At 40.8% G+C, this 19,110-nt stretch overlaps 1 protein-coding gene across 1 annotated transcript in view; it reads left to right on the top strand.

Annotated features, from left to right (window-relative positions):
- The window catches only part of si:ch211-79k12.1, a 35,283-nt gene that overhangs the window by 4,059 nt on the left and 12,114 nt on the right, over positions 1-19,110 (top strand). The window contains 3 exon segments of the mRNA NM_001083848.2: positions 1,120-1,241; positions 4,675-4,885; positions 15,621-15,775. Of these exon segments, the coding sequence (NP_001077317.2) occupies positions 1,120-1,241; positions 4,675-4,885; positions 15,621-15,775 (488 nt within the window).

The following is a 19,110-nucleotide window of genomic DNA, read 5'->3' as shown; positions in this document are numbered from 1 at the left end:
GTGGTGGTGTGGAGACCCCCCTCCCCCCCCCCCTCATGATTGTGAAGCGCTTTGGGTGTATCGCCATACACAATAAATGCGCTATATAAATACAAATTACATTACATTACATTACATTACAGTATTGACCTCATGTAAAGGACTATTTTAAAGTATATACTGTACTCAGAAATGTACTCATTCATACGTGATCATATTTCTCTTTTTATTTAGAACCAGAAGGCAAATATTTGATTAAAAATGCTAAAATATAAAATAAATATTAATAAACTACGAAAAACTTTTCAAAAACCAATTATAATAGGTGCAACATAAAAAGTAAAAAATATTACTAAAAAAATTAAGATTGCAACTCTGTCACAGTGCGGTTTTTTAATGTTTTTGTGTGCAAACTCACAATGGTGTGTAATATTTCACTCACATAAATTATGAAAAGTATTATCATGCACAGGGTATTTTGTATAACCACTAAATAAAGGATAGAGCATTATATGAAATAAAAGACTTCCTATTCTGTCTATACAATATATGTCATATAGCCTATGAAATATTCCACCTTAATAATAGAAGCTGTTACTTTATCCCTTTAACTGCCTCACTAAGAAAAAATTTTTTTGGATTGCTTTTCTTAACTTCTAATGTCTCTAGTTAACACAGTCATGCATTTCTCTTCAACACATCCCATAATTTCTAAAATATCAGCCTCTACCAAATGGTTGATATGTTGGTTTATGGTAAAAGTACCAGAATTAATACATATAAAAAATCTAAAAAATATGAATTGTTAGACCAATTTATTTAAAAAATATATTCAAAATAAAACTTCTTTGAATACTAAATCATCTTTATCTTTTAAAGTATGCCATAAAATATTTGAAATTCTTATTTAACATGTTTTCTTGGTTTTTTATTTTACAATAAAGTCTAAATCAAATGTACCAGTGCAACAGGATTATGTTTGTTCGATTTTTGTTTGGAAACCAACAATACTGTGTAGTAAATCATTATTTAAAGCAGTCATTATTTAAAACAGTCAAAATATGGTCAAAAATTTGGTAGAGCAGGCAGTTAAAAGGTTATTCAATTGCATTAGTAATATTTTGTTTTGTTATTTTCCAGCTTTGTTGGAGGTTAAAGGCCCATCGGAGCCGATTCTGGAAGGCCAGGATGTGACATTGGAGTGTGTGGATACAGAATCAGAGCTGAACATGAGCATGGTGCACTTTGAGAGGTTCTCCAAGGTAAGGTCACCAACACAATAGCAAGGAAATATCAGTCACGCAACACGCTTTGACGTGCGTCTGTCTGTAAATGTCAAGAAAACAGCAGATTGAAACCAAAGTGACACATTGTTTTCATGGGAAATGAGAACGATTTGGATTGTCTGCCCACGTCCTCCGCAGCCGTTCTGATCGCTGTATAAACAGAAAGTGAGAGATCTAAAATTACAAACGTACCTGTCAGGGACGCTTACTCTCAAACATCAACAGCGCTGCTCTCATGATGGCGTAAACAAGGTTTCAGGGCGAGCGAGCATAAAGAACAATAACTTTATTTTGCATTTATTTGTCTGGAGATCAAGACGGCGAGTGGTATTTAAACAGCAGGAAGGCGGTGTGTGTTTTAGTGCGCTTCTGAGGGCTGTTATTCTGGGTTTAATTAGTATCTGGCAGTGAGGGGCCTTTGGAGGATTCACAACATCTGCTGCTTCTGTCAGTGTACAGTCTGTTTGTCACCTTTTTCCAGCTATCTGACGCATTCAAGCAAAAAAAGAAGGCTTTCCGTATCAGCAGTCATGAAGACAGATGTTTTGTTTTGCTAACTCTCGTTAACCTGTGTTAGTCAGACCCCAAGTGCCGCTGCCCCAAAGAGTCTGCTCTCCTCCGAGTGTAACATATTTAATCAAATTTGTCTACTGTTCTTTTCATCGGCAAGATGGTTTTAAGCCTCTGAAATATCACTATGATCAACATTTCTAATGAAAAATCTGTTGTACACTGTTTGCCACATTCCTCCTCTTGTCGGATCGATAGTTTCTACTTGTTTTTAGCAAGTAAAAAGCCTCTTAGTGTAATTGATTTTTCCTTTAGGTTGTGGTACATGTGTTTTCTACTGATAATTATTATTTTTTACAGATTTTTATGAAGTCATAGCTGTAATAACTTTCATATTGTTAGTAATATTGAAATGAAGCAGCTTTGGTACTGTTGAAAAAATGAGAACCCAAACTAGGAGACTCTTTTTAAATGTCTGGCATAAAAACAACAACATTTTTTTCTAACATGAACATTATATTTTAATTTAGAAAACATTTTTAATATTTTAGAAAGGTAAACATGTCAGGCTACAGTAAATAATTCAAAAAAATTATTGACTTCTGCTGTTTTCATTAGTTTCAATAACGCAGAGTTGTTTACTACACAAAAAAAACTTACATATACCTGAGGAACAGTATAACAGTAAATTTTAGCAGTTTTAAAACCTTGACTTTTCCAAACTATGGTAAACCTTGAAACCGGTAATAGTCCCATGCCTAATTGACAAGCAGAAATTTTTATTGAGAGGTGTTGGTTGTTCTGCAGTCAAATAGCATCTTCAAGAAGTCCACTAGTCTGCAAGAGCTTACATTAGTCTCCTACAGTCTAAAATGAGTCTGGTTTGAGACAGAGTTGTCCTGTCTATATTATGTTTTTAGGAGGGGGCAGTGGCTAGATGTGGAGATGGCTAACAAAGCATGCAAATAAGTAGATAGGTGAAAGAACCTGCACAGCCACTGATATATACTGATATATACTGATATATATATATATATATATATATATATATATATATATATATATATATATATATATATATATATATATATATATTGGGTTTGTTTATGTATTTCGCAAACGTTGTTTTAGTTTGCATTATAAGTTGACATTGATATTTTCTCAATGAATATAGACAATGTATGTTGGTGCATTAAAAAACTGATTTATTAAACTAATATATTTTTTAAAATAATATTTTTGCCACCAAAAATATTAAAAAAATTGAAAGATAATATAATTACATTCATGCAAAATATTGCAAAAAAAAAAAAAAAAACATAACCTAAAAACTTTTAATTAAAATTTTCATTTTTGTTTGCTTCTTTTGATTTTTTCTCCTTTTAAAATTTGTATTCAATATTTTTCTATAATATATAAATTTGGGTGTACTAGTTTTTGGACCATTATTATAAGTTAATTTGTTAGATAAGCTCCAGATTTGCCTTCAGTACTGACTAATCTAATGTACATGCACAAATATATTTTATAGCTTCCTATTAAAAATATGAATTTAAAAGAGATTTGTGAGAGGTGTACTTATATATGCTGAAGGATCAAGACCTTTTTTGCATACAATGTGGAAAAAATGTAAATAAACAAAGAAAAAAAGAGGTGTCAACATGACCCACACGTTGCCAAAAAGAAGGTCACACAGCAGCGCAGTGGGTAGCACAATCACCTTACAGCCAGATGGTTACGGGTTTGAGCCTCGGCTGGGTCAGTTGGTATTTTTGTGTGGAGTTTGCATGTTGCGGTTTACCCCACAAGTCCAAAGACATCTGTTGGAAGGGTATCGGCTGTGTAAAACTTACTGTATGCTGGATAAGTTGGTGGTTAATTCCGTTGTGGCAACCACAAATTAATAAAGGGACTAAGCCAAAAAGAAAATGAATGAATAAAGTAATTAAAACGTTATAGGAATTAGCAGCCAGAATAAAACAACTAAATTCACCTAAACAAACTAAACTCAACTAAACAAACAAACAAATACAATATTCACAATACACAACACTGTAAAAAATCAATTAGCTTAATTTGCTTAAAGTGAGTAAAACCATTACCTTAAAATTGTTAAGTAAATGAACGATGTGCATAATTGTACAAATTAAGTTAACATAATAGTTGCAGTTATTCCAAATGACAAGTTACAACGGGTTTACTCACATTTTCAAGTGGTCGACTTATCTCTCAAGACAACAGGTTTAATCACTTCTAAAAAACGAATTATTTTTTACAATGTAATAACAGATATACATATTTTATTTGTTTTATATATTATATTTTATAAAAACAACAACAAAAAAAAAAACACCTAAAAACTTGTCAACATGACTCATAAGTAGGCCTACATGGAAATGGAATCTGTGTGCACAGAAATCTGCTGATTTTTAGCCCATCATTGAGTCTATTTATTTGCTTATGTAAATTTATATTTTTTCAGTTTGTAAATACTCATATGATTTATTTACAATACAGTTTGCAAAGTATTTTTTCTGTCTTTCAGTAGATATATTATATGAGAAACTTGCTTTGTTTACCAAATAAGTGGATCTTTTAGTTTTAGTTTCAATACTCCCAAGACCATTCCAAATAAATCTGGAGATTTTTACAAACTTGATTTTAAAAAGTAGACTCTGTCTAGCCCTGCTCATAAGTTCTTAAAATATTATTTATGTAGATTTCTTTTTTCTGAAAGTAAAATATTTAAGACTTTACTTTGCCGTAAAATATTTGACATATATTTCAAAGAATCTACAGTTAAAAAAAGGAGACTAAAAAAAGCAATAAAAACTAAATGAAACAAACAAAAAAATAATAAAACATAATTCTGAATTGAAAGAATTCTCTTCTCCCACAGTACATGAAGAAGTGGTATCGGCTGGAAACAGACCAGCAGTTTTTCTACCGCCGCTGTTTTCTGTATGACGTGGATGTGAGACGGGAGGAAGGCAAACTTTTCGTCTTCATCGCCAGCATGCAGTCCTGGTCCGAGGGTCCATACCGCTGCATCACCGAGGACAACTCCACAGCAAAAAACACCTCGGATCCGCTCACCGTCCCCATCCACTGTGAGTATGAGTGCAAATGAGTTGTCATGCAAATCCCCGTTCACTGCTTCAACCATAAATTGATCTGTACGTGTCAAGATTGTCCAGGTGCTTTAATCTTTCCATCGTTGCCCATGAAGCAAGTTGCATCTGACATTTCATCTGGAGGAGGTTTTATATTTGGAATTTAAAGATTAGATCACAAATAAAACTCTTTATCACCCACGATGACAAAATCGATGTTGATATTGATTGGAGGCTTTGCAATGGGCCAGGATAAGCTGACAGTGGTGATGAATTGGAAAAAGCTGAATGGGGAAAATAACTGATATACAGAGATGTTCAATATGAATAGCTGAAATGCAGACGTGATGGACTTAATGAACTATAGTCAAGCTGGGCTTCAAGTACTATAATCATTGGCAATAAATCATGACAGTCACCAACAAGTTATGTAACAGTTTCAAAGTTTAGAGTAGGTCAGATTGTTAAATGATTTTGAAAGTTTCTTTTGCTCACCAAGGCTGTATTAATTTGCTTAAAATAAAACAGAGTTGTCAAATATTATATTTTAACAAATTTTATTTTTCTATTTTCTACATTTTACAGTGCAATTTTCAGCATTTTACTACAGTCTTCAAAACTCCATTATCGATTAGAAATCATTCTAATATGCTGATTTAAGGCTCAGTTTATTAGTTACTATTATGATCATACAAGTTGCTGCCTAATGTTTTTTTCATATTTATTTATTTTTTAAATATGGCCATTTAGAGCATTGTGCTATGTTTTATGCAATTGAGCATTTTATAAAACAACACCAGAAAGGTGGCAGGTTTTCATACATGTTTAAATCTGTTAGATCACACACTTCACACCAGATGAATAAGATCTAGCCCTGGATGCCAGATCCTTTCAAAAATGTCTGTTTCTCTGGATATTGTTATGTTTAAGATGTTTAAGTGGGATGCTGTAATATTTAGGTGAGACAGGTGTAATGTGTGTGACAGATCAAGGATGAAGCAGGGATCAATTCTTTGTTTAAGCTTTTTTTACTCAACAGTTGAAACAATATGTAACAATAATAAATGGAAAAAAGATTTATAATTATTATCTTTAAACAGAAACAATGAGTGTAAGCCAAATCAAAGAAATTAACCAAACAAGACAATCCTAAAGTCTGAACTAGGTGACAAAAAGTAATAATACAAATAAAACCGAGATTTTCGGTGTACACGACACCCGAACTAAACTAATTAAACTACAAAACTGAAAATAACAAACAAAACATCCATCTAAACTAAAACAAACCACATAAGACGGTCAACGGCTCAGTTTAGAATGACACAACAACCATAACTTTAAGTTACTTAAAGCCAACGAAGTTCAACAAGCAAACCACAGTAAACTGAAATAATAAATCACTAAACAGCCGAAGCATAGCACAAACAAATTGCGTGGAGCACAAATGGTACGCTGAGGCAGAGCGCACAACACACATGGGTCTGTCGGGGCTTTAAATCCTTGCGGCTCGTCCGGGGATTGGTGGAATCGACACAACTTCATAATGATGATGGACAGATGGTAAACCAATAAGAAACCTAAGGGTTAAGCGAAGAGGAGGGTGAAAAAAAAATTACACAAAGAAAGAAATTTAGCAACAAACATAACAATATCCAGACAACAAGCTAGCGGAGCCGCCCAATACCCAAACCTTTCAACCACTTTTCAGCTGAATTAACAGTCTCATATCAATATAGGGGTTACTGAGAAAGCTAGAGAGGAGCAAAAGCAGGAGATGAAGTAATGATGATAAAGAAGGAAGCGAGTTTATTGAATAATCTTAGTTGCGAGATTATTGCGAGATTATCTTACTAACAAGTGTTATTATACACAGTACAAAATGCCAGTTTCCACACAATCTCTTCATGTCATCCCTATGGAAATTAAGTTAAATTAATGGCTTTTACAATTTTAGGTTGATTGAACATAAAAAACCTCAAGAATTGTATTGTTTCAGCTTATTTTAAATAAGTAAACAACAAGTAAACAAGCAGCAGAACTTTTTTTGAGTGTACCACAAGCAACAGCAATGGAAAATTACTGCTTCACAACATTTTTCAGAGACAATACAAACCTTGAAATTCTCTTATCTCTTACTCTTGAAAAAAGTGTCGCTTTGATTCTAATTTCATAAGATTATAACAATATGGAAAAATAAAATAATAATGCAGTAATAATTATGGGAAAATAGTAATAATAAAATATTAATTCATAATCAAATGATAATTAATTATAATCAAATCATTAACTAATAATCTATGATCATACACAAATAAATTTACAGGAACTGTCACCTGGGCAGTACCTTTTCAGAAGGTACTTTTTAGGTACATTTGGGCAATAATACTGTTTGCACCGTTGAGGTAGTGGTAGTGGACTCATCGGGTACACATTTGTTCCTTTTAAAAAGGTACTGCCCCAGTGACAGCTCCTGTACCTTTATTTCTGAGAGTGTATGATTTAAATAAAATAATTAAATGAAGACTAAATTAATATAAACAAATGAAAATAAAACAACACACATGAATGGTTGTTCCCCTTCGGGGGGAACTTCAGCACTATAAGTGGATTTGATTGTAAAATCCACGCATTGGGAGGTTCGGTTCAGAAGCTACTCGTCTGAAAGAGTATTGAACGGGCCAATTAAGAATGAATTGGCAGCGCAAGCCTGCGCAGGTGAGCGGCATAAGCAATCAACTGAGTATATAAGCTCACCTGGCGCCAGCAGACGCTATCCTTTTCGCTTCAGAGACTTTCTGATCGAGTCGATGAGGGTTCCTCCTGCTGTGACCAGCGATTCTGAGCGAACGAGAGCATTCTCCCGGTCCAGAGTGTGTACACGCAGTGGCAGACGGTCGAGCTGGGTTTCTCCCTTGCCTGGCGTTCTTTGGGTCCGGTCCTCCAGAGCGGTGCGTATAAAGTTGCAAACTTCACAGAAAGAGCAACACAGTCGTGCAGCACGTCCTTATCAGGACGGCGCTCCGACTGTGCGTTTCTGGATGCGGTGGTTTCCTGTCCTCGGATGATGGGCGCGGGCACTGTGTTACATGTCTGGGGGTCCAGCATGTTAATGCGCTGCTCGCGGGCAGTTCATGTCATCATTGCGATGCCATGACTGTTGCGCAAGATCGCGGTTAGCCTTTGCAAAAGGGCGAACCACCCCAGTTGTCCCCTGCTCTGCAGCGGGCACTCGGGCAGATCTGAGGGTTTCAGCGAGAGATAATCCGTCGCCCACGGGCCCGCGGACCTCCCGCTCCTCTAAGCGCTCCATCCAAGCTTCGGGCGGGGGAAGCGATCCGTCTAACAGATGGTAGCCCTTACGCCCGATGACACCGGAGACCAGATGTCCACCGCGGCATCGGAGGGTGGGCTTTCATTGTCCGATGATCCAGACCCGCTCGCCCCCTTCGGGCTGGTGAGCGCTGTCACTACGGATCCTGAAACGGACATGTTAGCCGTGCTTTCCCGGGCTGCTTCGGCCGTGGGTTGGAGATGGTTTATCCCCCAGCTCCGCGGCCGGACCGACTAGAGGGGCGTTCCCTTCTTCCCGGAGGTGCACAGTAGGCTCACGCGGTCTTGTAAAGCACTTTTTTCTGCTCGTGCTGCGTGTTCCTCCACCCTAACCACTCTTGACGGTGAAACAGCCAGGGGGTATGTGGCGTTTCCTCAGGTTGAGTGCGCGATGGCGGTAAATCCGCGCGGCGCCTCTTCTTGGCGGGTTCGCCTCGTCTCCCATCCAAAGCCTGTAAGTTATCTACCTCCCTCGGAGCTAGAGCTTACATAGCTGCGGGCCAGGCTGCTTCCGCCTTGCATGCGATAGCCACCTACCAGCGCTACCAAGCGCAGGCGCTGGCCGAGCTGCACGAGGGTGGGTCCAACCCAGGCTTACGAGCTTCGCACCGCCGCCGACTTAGCTCTTCGGACTACTGAGTCCGCTGCGTGTGCGTTGGGGAGGACGATGTCCACATTAGTGGTCCAGGAGCGCCACCCCTGGCTGATATGCGCAAAGTCGACAAAGTCCGCTTTCTTGACTTCCCCATATCCCCAGCCAGGTTCGGCGACACTGTCTGTGAATTCACCCAGGAATTCAAGGCGGTGAGAGAGCAGTTGGTGGGTGATGTCTTATCGGCGGTCCGTAGCCCGCTCCGCCCGCCGTGCCATTCATACCTGCTCCTCGCCGAAGGCGCCCGCCTACGAGAGCTGCTCCGCCCCCGCACACGCCTCAGGCGAAGCGAGCGCGTCGGGCACCTCGGAAGCAGGCAGCCCCCCTGCCCAGAACGCCGCTAAGTCCGGCAACGGACCGCGAAGCGCCCCTGGGACAGGCCATCTGGAGAAGAGGGAACTTGCTCTTTCCCCGCTGGAGGGCGGGGCCCCATTTCCAACGGCACTTTTTACTGCCATGAAAACATTATGAAAGGGCACTTTTCACTTCCCCAGATGTGACAGCCCGAAATCTGCCAGTCTGGGACTCTATGCTTTCTAGCTTGCAGATTCGGTGCGTTTCGCCAGTGGCTCACGAGCGCTGGGAGGACGGTCTCCTTTCTCCCACCCCTCGAGCCTCCCCTCCGGAGCTCGGGTTTGGAGTGAGAGCAAATATCTCACCTCCAGCTTTTCCGTGGGACCCGCGAGCTTCCCGGATCAGCACACCCACTCCGCGCTGCCCCACTGCTGGTACGTCAGCGATTGTAGCGATGAGTCCATTAGCGAGAGCTCTGCCTGCCTGGTTAGCGCGGGCCAGCTCTTCGCGGTGGCTCATACGCACAATCAGACTCGGCTATGCGATTCAGTTCGCGAAACGGCCCCCCAAGTCACGGGTGTGTATTCACCAGGGTCAGCCCCCTGTCCGCCCCTGTCTTGCGAGAGGAGATTGCTGTCCTCCTGGCGAAGGATGCAATCGAGCCGCTCCCTCCAGCCGAGATGGAGAGCGGGTTTTACAGCCCACGCTTCATCGTGCCCAAAAAGAGCGGTGGGTCACGGCCAATCCTAGATCTGCGCGTTTTGAACTGCTGCCTGCACAAGCTGCCGTTCAGAATGCTCACGCAGAAGCGCATCCTCCGGTGCGTTCGTCCTCTGGGTTGGTCTGCAGCATTAGACCTGATGGACGCGTATTTCCATGTCTCCACTCTTCCTCGCCACCGACAGTTTCTGCGGTATGCGTTTGAAGGTCGAGCTTGGCAATACAAAGCCCTCCCCTTCGGGCTCTCTCTGTCTCCGCGGGTCCTCACCAAGCCCGCGGAGGGTGCCTCAGCGCCCCTTCGGCTCGCGGGCATCTGCATACTCAATTTCTTTACGACTGGCTGAATTTGCCCTCTCTTTTGATTATGCACAGAGTTGATTATGCACAGAGACAAAGTGCTCTGGCACTTCCACCTGTGGGGGTTTCAGGTCAACCGAGAAAAGAGCAAACTCGCCCCCGTGCAGAGGATCTCTTCTCTCGGGCTGGAGCTGGACTCGGTCACCATGGCAGCGCGCCTCTCCGGAGAGCGCGCTCAGCTGATGCTGTACTGTCTGAGAGAGCTCGACAGTAAAATAGTGGTCCCACTGAAACTATTTCAGAGGCTCCTGGGGCATATGGCATCCGCAGCCGCTTCATGCCGCTCGGATTATTCTATATGAGACCACTTCAGCACTGGCTTCACGATCGAGTCCCCAGACGCGCATGGCACGCGCGCGCACACCGAGTCTCTGTTACTGCACTGTGTCGCCGCGCCCTCAGCCCTTGGAGCGACCCCTCGTTCCTACAGGCCTGGGTGTCTCTAGAACAGGCGTCCAGTCTTGTTGTCGTTTCAGCAGACGCTTCCAACACGGGCTGGGGGGCTGTGCGTTGCGGGCATGCGGCTGCGGACCTGTGGAAAGGTACCCAGTTGCATTGGCATATCGCCTGGAGCTGTTGGCAGTGTTCCTCGCTCTCCACCGTTTTTTTCCGGTGTTGGAGCGGCAACACGTGCTGGTCAGGACGGACAGTACGGCGGCGGTGGCGTATATCAGCCGTATAGGGGGTATGCGCTCTCGCCGCATGTCTCAGCTCGCCCGCCGTCTGCTCCTCTGGAGTCATCCGCGGCTGAAATCGCTGCACGCCATTCATATTCAGGCAAGCTCAACCGTGCAGCCGATGCGCTCACACGGCAGCCTTGCGTCCTGGAGAATGGAGACTCCACCCCGAGTCTGTTCAGCTGATATGGGCGCGATTCGGGGAAGCCCAGATCGATCTGTTGCTTCCCCCGAGATCGCTCATTGCCAGTTGTTCTTTCCCTGACCGAGTGCTCTCGGCACGGATGCACTGGCTTACAGCTGGCCTCGGGGCACGCGCAATACGCGTTTCCCCCAGTGAGCCTGCTCGCGCAGTTACTGTGCATGGTCAGGGAGGACGAGGAACAGGTTGCTGGTTGCGCCCCTCTGGCTCAACCGGACCTGGATGTCAGAGCTCTCCCTCGCGATAGCCCTCCCCTGGCAGTCCCTTCGAGAGAGCACCTACTCTCTCAGGGACAGGGCACCACCTGGCACCCTCGCCGATCTTTGGAGATTTTTAGACGCGAGGAAGACTTAGGTAACCTCCGATTGCGGTGGCTAATACCGTCACTCGGGCTAGAGCCCCCTCCCCGAGCGCGCCTATGCCCTGACGTGGAGTCTATTCACTGAATGGTGTGTCTCTCGCTGAGAAGACCCCCGTAATTTGCCAGATCAGCGTTGTGCTTTCTTTACGCCGAGAGAAGTTGGAGAGCAGGCTGTCGCCCTCCACACTCAAGGTTACGTGGCTGCCATCTCCGCTCTCATAACGCGGTGGCTGGCAGCACCGTGGGAACGCATAACCTCATCATCCGGTTCCTCAGGGGCGTTAAGCGAATTAATCCACCCCGCCCCCTCTCATGCCCTCTTAGGATCTCGCCCTCGCGTCAGATCCCTTCGATCCTCGACTCAGTATATTTCTGTCCCTGAAGACAGCTCTGCTGGTCGCGTTGATATCGATTAGAGGGTCGGGGACCCGGAGGCATTTTTCGGTCAGTGACTCGTGCCTGTAATTGGGCTGGCTTCTCTCACGTCCTGAGACCCCGCCCGCGATATGTGCCCAAGGTTCCTACCACTCCGTTTTAATACGAGGTAGTGAGCCTGCAAGCGCTGCCCTCGGAGGAGGCAGACCCAGCCCTTATTTATTGTCCAGTTCGCGTTTTGCGTATTATCCGGACCGCACTCAGAGTTTAGGTCATCTGTGCAGCTCTTCGTCTGTTATAGCGGTCGGCAGCAGGGAAGTGCCGTACCGAAATAAGTTCCCACTAGATTGTGGATGCCTTTCTTTCACTATCAGGGCCGAGATGAGCCGCGTCCCCCGAGAGCGCGTGCGCACTCCACTCAGAGCTTCGCATCCTCTCGAGCGCGCGCACGCGGCGCCCCTCTAACAGACATCTGTAGAGCTGCGGGCTGGGTGACACCCAACACATTTGCAAGGTTTTACAATCTGCGAGTGGAGCCGGTTTCCTCAAGGGTATTAGGTAACCCTTGGTGATTGAGGGAACAATTCGGTAGGGTGTTGAAACACGCTTGCTGCGCCATTTTCCCTAACACGGAGATACGTGCGCCTTTTTATCTGTCAGTAAAGTTCCCCGTCAGGTGAGCCCTGCAGATTCCTCCGTGGCCCCCAGCACTGACTCAGCGGAGGAGTCACTTGCTGGCCCACTACGTTGTAGGTCTGCCCGCTGGTCAGCCCGCGTTTTGGGTAAAGGTGCCTGCTATGTGTGGTCCCCACTAGGCGATCCCATATGCTTATTCAGCCACGGTTAAGTCCCCCCCCCTGGGCGGACCCGTGTCTTCCCTCCCCGCTAACCACTCTTTTGCTATGCGTACTCCCCCTTTTTAGGGCTAGTCCATATGTAAATTCTGCCATCTATCCCCCCTTGGGTAACGGATGGCCTCCGCAGCGTCCTCCCTATCGGGATTGCACGCTTCCCAACGTACTGTCGTATTTTCCTAGAATTATCTAGATGCTCACGACTTCCCAAAAAATATATATAAATCCGTAAAACTTCTGTTGAAGTAGGATAAATTAGGGCCAGGGACACGTTGGAGGACCGCGCCCCCCATGATGTGGGTGCGTCACGCTTGCTTGACTATCTCCTCATTGGGGGTGTTGGTAAGGTGCAGTCATTATGGCGCTTTCAATGGGCTCCCAATGCGTGGATTTTACAATCAAATCCACTTATAGTGCTGAAGTTCCCCCCGAAGGGGAACGTTCGAGGTTACTAAAGTAACCCTTCGTTCCCCGAGGAGGGGAACGGAAGCACTATACTCCGTCGCCATAATGACTGTCCCTTAGCTGTTGAAAGTCTCTTCAGCTTAAAAAGGATAGCGTCTGCTGGCGCCAGGTGAGCTTATATACTCAGTTGATTGCTTATGCCGCTCACCTGCGCAGGCTTGCGCTGCCAATTCATTCTTAATTGGCCCGTTCAATACTCTTTCAGACGAGTAGCTTCTGAACCGAACCTCCCCCAATGCGTGGATTTTACAATCAAATCCACTTATAGTGCTTCCGTTCCCCTCCTCGGGGAACGAAGGGTTACTTTAGTAACCTCGAACGTTTTCTTGAAACTACACAGACATAGGTTTGCTACAACAATACCCAGGACCTTTGTTAGATTCTAGTTAGATTCGAATGCAACACAAAATTGTAGTTATTTAAATTATTTCTGAAGAGCTGTTCAACACAGGAAATAGATTTTTAACAGATTTTCCAACAAAATAGTTTTAATGTTATGATGACATTATTTCACTAAGATATTAGTATTCAGCCTAAAGTTCAATTTAAAGTTTTAACTAGATCATTATGTTTACTAGGCAAGTGGGGTAATTACATATAATGCTTTTATTCCAGCCAAACTAAAACAAGTGATTTTATTCAAAAGAAAGAAATAGTATAGGAAATACTGTAAAAAAATCCCTTTCTCTGTTAAATAGGTATTGGGGAAATATTTTAAATATTAACTTTATATATATTTATATATATTTTATAACTTTATATATATATATATATATATATATATATATATATATATATATATATATATATATATTGTAGAAGTTTACATTCACTGTATAAAAAGGCACATATCCATTTAAAAAATCAGATGTTTAGTCTAATGTGACTAAACTTTTTCAAATTTGTTTCTGTTATGCTTAATAGCAGAATAATGAGAGAGATATTTTTTTAAAAAATGTTTCTTGAAACTCTTCTTGAAAGTCACGTTTACATACAATAAAATTAATATGTCTCTGAAAAAGCTCAGATGATGGTGTCAAGGTTTTGGAAGTTTCTGATTGACTAATTGACAACATTTGAGTCAATTGGACTGTAGAATAGAAGGACAACCTCAAACAAACTGCTTCCTTGTGTGGGAAAATCAACGAGCCAGGAACAACAACATTACACTGGTAAAAAGAATAATTTTTGGACACATGTCCTGTGTTCTAATGGAACTAAGATGGGCATAAACTGTCTGGGCATAATGGCCAGTGTTAAATTTGGAGGACAAAGGGGAAAGCTTACAAGCCTACAAACACCATCCCAACTGTGAAGTATGGGGGCGGCAGCATCATGTTGTGGGGCTGTTTTGCTGCAGGAGGGACTGTTCCACTTCACAGCATAGATGGCATCATGAAGAAAGAACATTATGTAGAAATACTGAAGCAAAATCTCGAGACATCAGCCAGAAATTAAAACTTGGCCACAAATTGGTCTTCCAAACAGACCATGACCCCAAGCATACTGCCAAATTAGTTAAAATATGCTTTTAATTGTGTGGAGTGGCCATCACAAAGCCCTGATCTAAATCCTATTGAAACTTTGTGGGCAGAGTTAAAAAAGCTTGTGCGAGCAAGACAGCCTTCAAATCTGACTCAGTTACAGCAATTCTGTCAGGAGGAATGGGCCACAATTCCTTCAAACTATTGTGAGAAGCTTGTGGAAGGATACCCAAAACATTTGACCAAAGTTATACAGTTTAATGCATAGCTTAAAAAAACAAACAAATAAAATGTATGTAAACTTTCGACTGTCTAGAAATTAATAAAAATTCTCAAAAAAAAAAGTTCTCTCATTATTCTGGTATTTAGCAAATGTAAATCATCTAGGTAATCCTAACAAAACTAAAATAGTAAACACTTAGTATGATTTACCAATAGACATTTAAAAAAAAATTGTTATGTTCCTTTTTTTAGAGTGTATGTAAACTTCATGTATATATATATATATATATATATATATATATATATATATATATATATATATATATATATATATATATATATATATATATATATATATATATATATATATATATATATACCATGTGATGTCATTGGCCCGTGAAGATTTCTTGCTTGTTATCAAACTATTTCAGAACTGTAACAAGAGGCAATTCAATCATAACTTTGTCAAAACAGCTATCATAACATTATTTATCAATATGTGTCTCTTTTTGGATTCTCTGAAGCTATAGAAATTAATTATGTAAAACAGGAAATGCATAGGGACCATTGTTTTTGTTTACATCCCTCGAAATGGTCTATATAGCTTTATATGTGTGTCTGTATTGAGAAAACCTGAATTTCCATGTCCTACTTCCTTGTGTTTATACTATGCAAATATATCCAGGCAGGGAAGCTGTTTTGACTAATCCTTTTATCCTCGTATGTTCTCTGGCAGATATGCGGGAGGTGGCAGTGCACAGGGCCGGTTTAGGATACTTAACACGCTATTTCAACTCAGTGCAGGACCTCCGAGTGCGATTAGGAGACGATGTGGAGCTGGAATGCTCTACTTCAGCCTCCGAGGAACCTGAGTACTTCTGGGCCAAAGAGGTGACAGATTTAATATGTAATACTCATGCTTTCCTTTTTTTTTTGCCTTCTTATTTTTTATTCCCTCACAGCCATTTACTTGGTTTCTGTCTGCTGTATTGGGACTGCAGGTGCCTGTTTTTTATGCAACGGACATCTCAAAGATTTCTTAATGAACCACTGGAGTGAAAATAAGCTTATTCGCTCAGGTCTGGGGGAAAAAAAAGTTGTGAAAGTTATCAACTCATTAGTTAGAACAGGGAATGTGCAATGAACAGATCTACATTAAGCAGTCTCTTGAGGCGATGTCTCGTCTACACCACACTTATCAGTTCTGTTTCTCTATTTTTATGTTTATTTATGAGCTTTGTGCAACCACTTTCCAAGATTGCAGCCAAATGTGAGCATAAATTAGCTTTAGTGAGAAAATTATACTCACCAGTGGCTAGTTACTTCCTGGTGAGTGTGTTTTTTTTTAATGTAATGGTTTAGTAAAAGTAAATTTGCAAAAAATTATCATCGGGCCCTCAGTGATTAGCTATTCAAAGAAGTGTGTCGTGTGTCAAGACAGATGTTTGCTTAAGAAAACATCTGTCTTTACTCGTGCATCTTCTGTCTCTGTGGAACATTTGTTAACATTTGTTTATTTAGGATGTCAAGATGTTCTATATTTTCGCCATGTGGCAACATGAAATTTTTTACATATTGAGCCACCAAAATAAATATATATATATATATATATATATATATATATATATATATATATATATATATATATATATATATATATATATATATATATATATAAATCCTAATTTGTGCCAGAGTAATGTTTGTTTAAGCAGCACGTTTATTCCATTTTACATATTGTAGATAAACTTAAAAAAAACCCTGTTTATATAGATGCTTGAAAAAACTAAAAACAACTAAAAAAGGTGTCAGGCCAATGGTTGGCAATGTAGCTTAATAAAAATCACTATACAGATCTGCACACATAATCTAAGATCCTGTATAACAGCATTGTTGTTTTTGCTATGAAGTACAGACACATGCCCGTAGAACGGAACACATAATAAAAATGCGTAAAATAAAGAAACATTTTTGTAGCAAATTTACATGGACATGGTGATGGTATCACTTTCAAAACTTGCACTTTGAAAACTGCTTTTTAATGTTTGCATTTCCAGACCCCCAAAATGTCAATGTTGTGTAAATTAACAGCCAAAGAGCATTAAAACACGTTTCACTTAAAACGCTGTTTTGGAAATGTGTATTAAAGCATTATTTTAACTAATAAAAAAATGTAAACCAAGAATCACAGTTCATAAAACATTTTATATTATGAATCCATACATTCCATCAATTATTATAGTAAATCTATCTAGATAGATAGATAGATAGATAGATAGATAGATAGATAGATACTTAGATAGATAGATAGATAGATAGATAGATAGATAGATAGATAGATAGATAGATAGATAGATAGATAGATAGATAGATAGATAGATAGATAGATAGATAGATAGATAGATAGATAGATAGATAGATAGATAGATAGATAGATAGATAGATAGATAGATAGATAGATCGATTGATTGATTGCATCACGCAGTTGATGTAGATTTGTCAGCTGCACATGCATGATTCTAATCTTCCGTTCCAACATATCTGAAAGGTGCACTGTTGGATTGAGAACTGGTGACTGTGGAGGCCATTTGAGTACAGTGAACTCATTTTCAAGTTAAAAAAAGAACAGTCTGAGATGATTCGTGCTTTATGACATGGCCCGTTATCCTGCTGGAAGTAGCCATCAGAAGATGGCTACACTGGGGTCATAATGGGATGGACATGGTCAGCAACAATACTCAGATAGGCTGTGGAGTTGACACAATGCTCAACTGTTAGTAATGGGCCCAAAGTGTGCCAAGAAAATATCCCCCACACCATTACACCACCACCACCAGCCTGAACCGTTGATATAAGGCAGGATGGATCCATGCTTTTATGTTGTTGATGCCAAATTCTGACCCTACCATCTGAACGTCGCAGCTGAAATCTAGACTCATAACAACGGATTTTCCAATCTTCTATTGTCCAAATTTCGTGAGCCTGTGCAAATTGTAGCTTCAGTTTCCTGTACTTAGCCAATTGGATGGTACCCGATGTGGTCTTCTGCTGCTCTAGCCTATTCGCCTCAAGGTTACACATGTTATGCGTTCAGAGATGCTCTTCTGCATACATTGCATGTAACGAATTCTTATTTGAATAACTGTTGCCATTTTCCTCAGACCTCTGGGATCAACAAGGCATTTGCACTCGCAGAACTGCCGCTTACTAGATATCTTCTCTTTTTCAGACTATTCTCTGTAAACCCTAGAGATGGTTGTGCATGAAAATCCCAGTAGATCAGCAGATACTGAAATACTCATACCAGCATGTCTGGCACCAACAACCATGCCACATTCAAAGTCACTTAAATCACCTTGAGTTATCTTTGTTACTTGAAGTAACTTAGCCTACTTTGAATTAAATTCTAACTAATATTAAAAAACAAAGACATATAAAACATAAAAGTTGTCTTTTAAAATAGATAAAATAGATAAAAGTTGCCTTTCTCGGTTGTTAATTTAAGTTACATAAAAAAATAATACAACTACATCCAAAATAAAAAAAAAACACACAACCAAAGAACTAAATCTTTAATTAAAACCAAAAAAACAAAAAACGAATTTAAACTAATGATTAAAAACAACATCATCGATACTAAAACAACTCAAGGCTATTTCAGATTGCTATTGCAGTACAACCGGTAAAACTCCATGCAGGTCAGACAGGTTCATTTAGGTTCTGTGCATAACTACTGAACATAAAAATCTTGACACTTACACATGCGCTGCGATTTCTACAACGTGTTCTTTTTCATAAACACAACATTAAAAAAAATTCCGCCTAAATGTCATTGTGTGGGTGATGAATGACCACACAATGTGATGAGATGGAAGTGCAGAATGACTCAGTCATGTTATTTAGAATGTCAGACTATCCCCAGCCACATGTTATCAATTCTATGACAGTAAAAAAAAACCTTGCTTCAAACATATACAGTATAACAATGATAAACTGTTGCTTAGGCAGCTTGGCTTCAGATATACACAACTTGAAACTGTGGCTTGACTGAGTAAAAAGCAAATTCTTCAAACCAGAAAAACAAGTTTCATTTAAATGTTTGGAACACAGTCTGATGCAAAGCTTCTACCTGTTCATTGTGCTTCACGTCTTGGGTTCTGCAGAAGGAAACAGGAAGATGTTCAAAGCCAGCGGATTAGATTAAACAATGGTGCATTTGGCCAGAA

Source organism: Danio rerio, chromosome 16 (genome assembly GCF_052040795.2).
Source record: "Danio rerio strain M-AB ecotype USA chromosome 16, GRCz13ab, whole genome shotgun sequence".
Classification (NCBI taxonomy): Eukaryota; Metazoa; Chordata; class Actinopteri; order Cypriniformes; family Danionidae; genus Danio; species Danio rerio.
The sequence above is the reverse complement of the archived record's forward strand: the minus strand, read 5'-3'. Positions and strand labels throughout refer to the sequence as shown.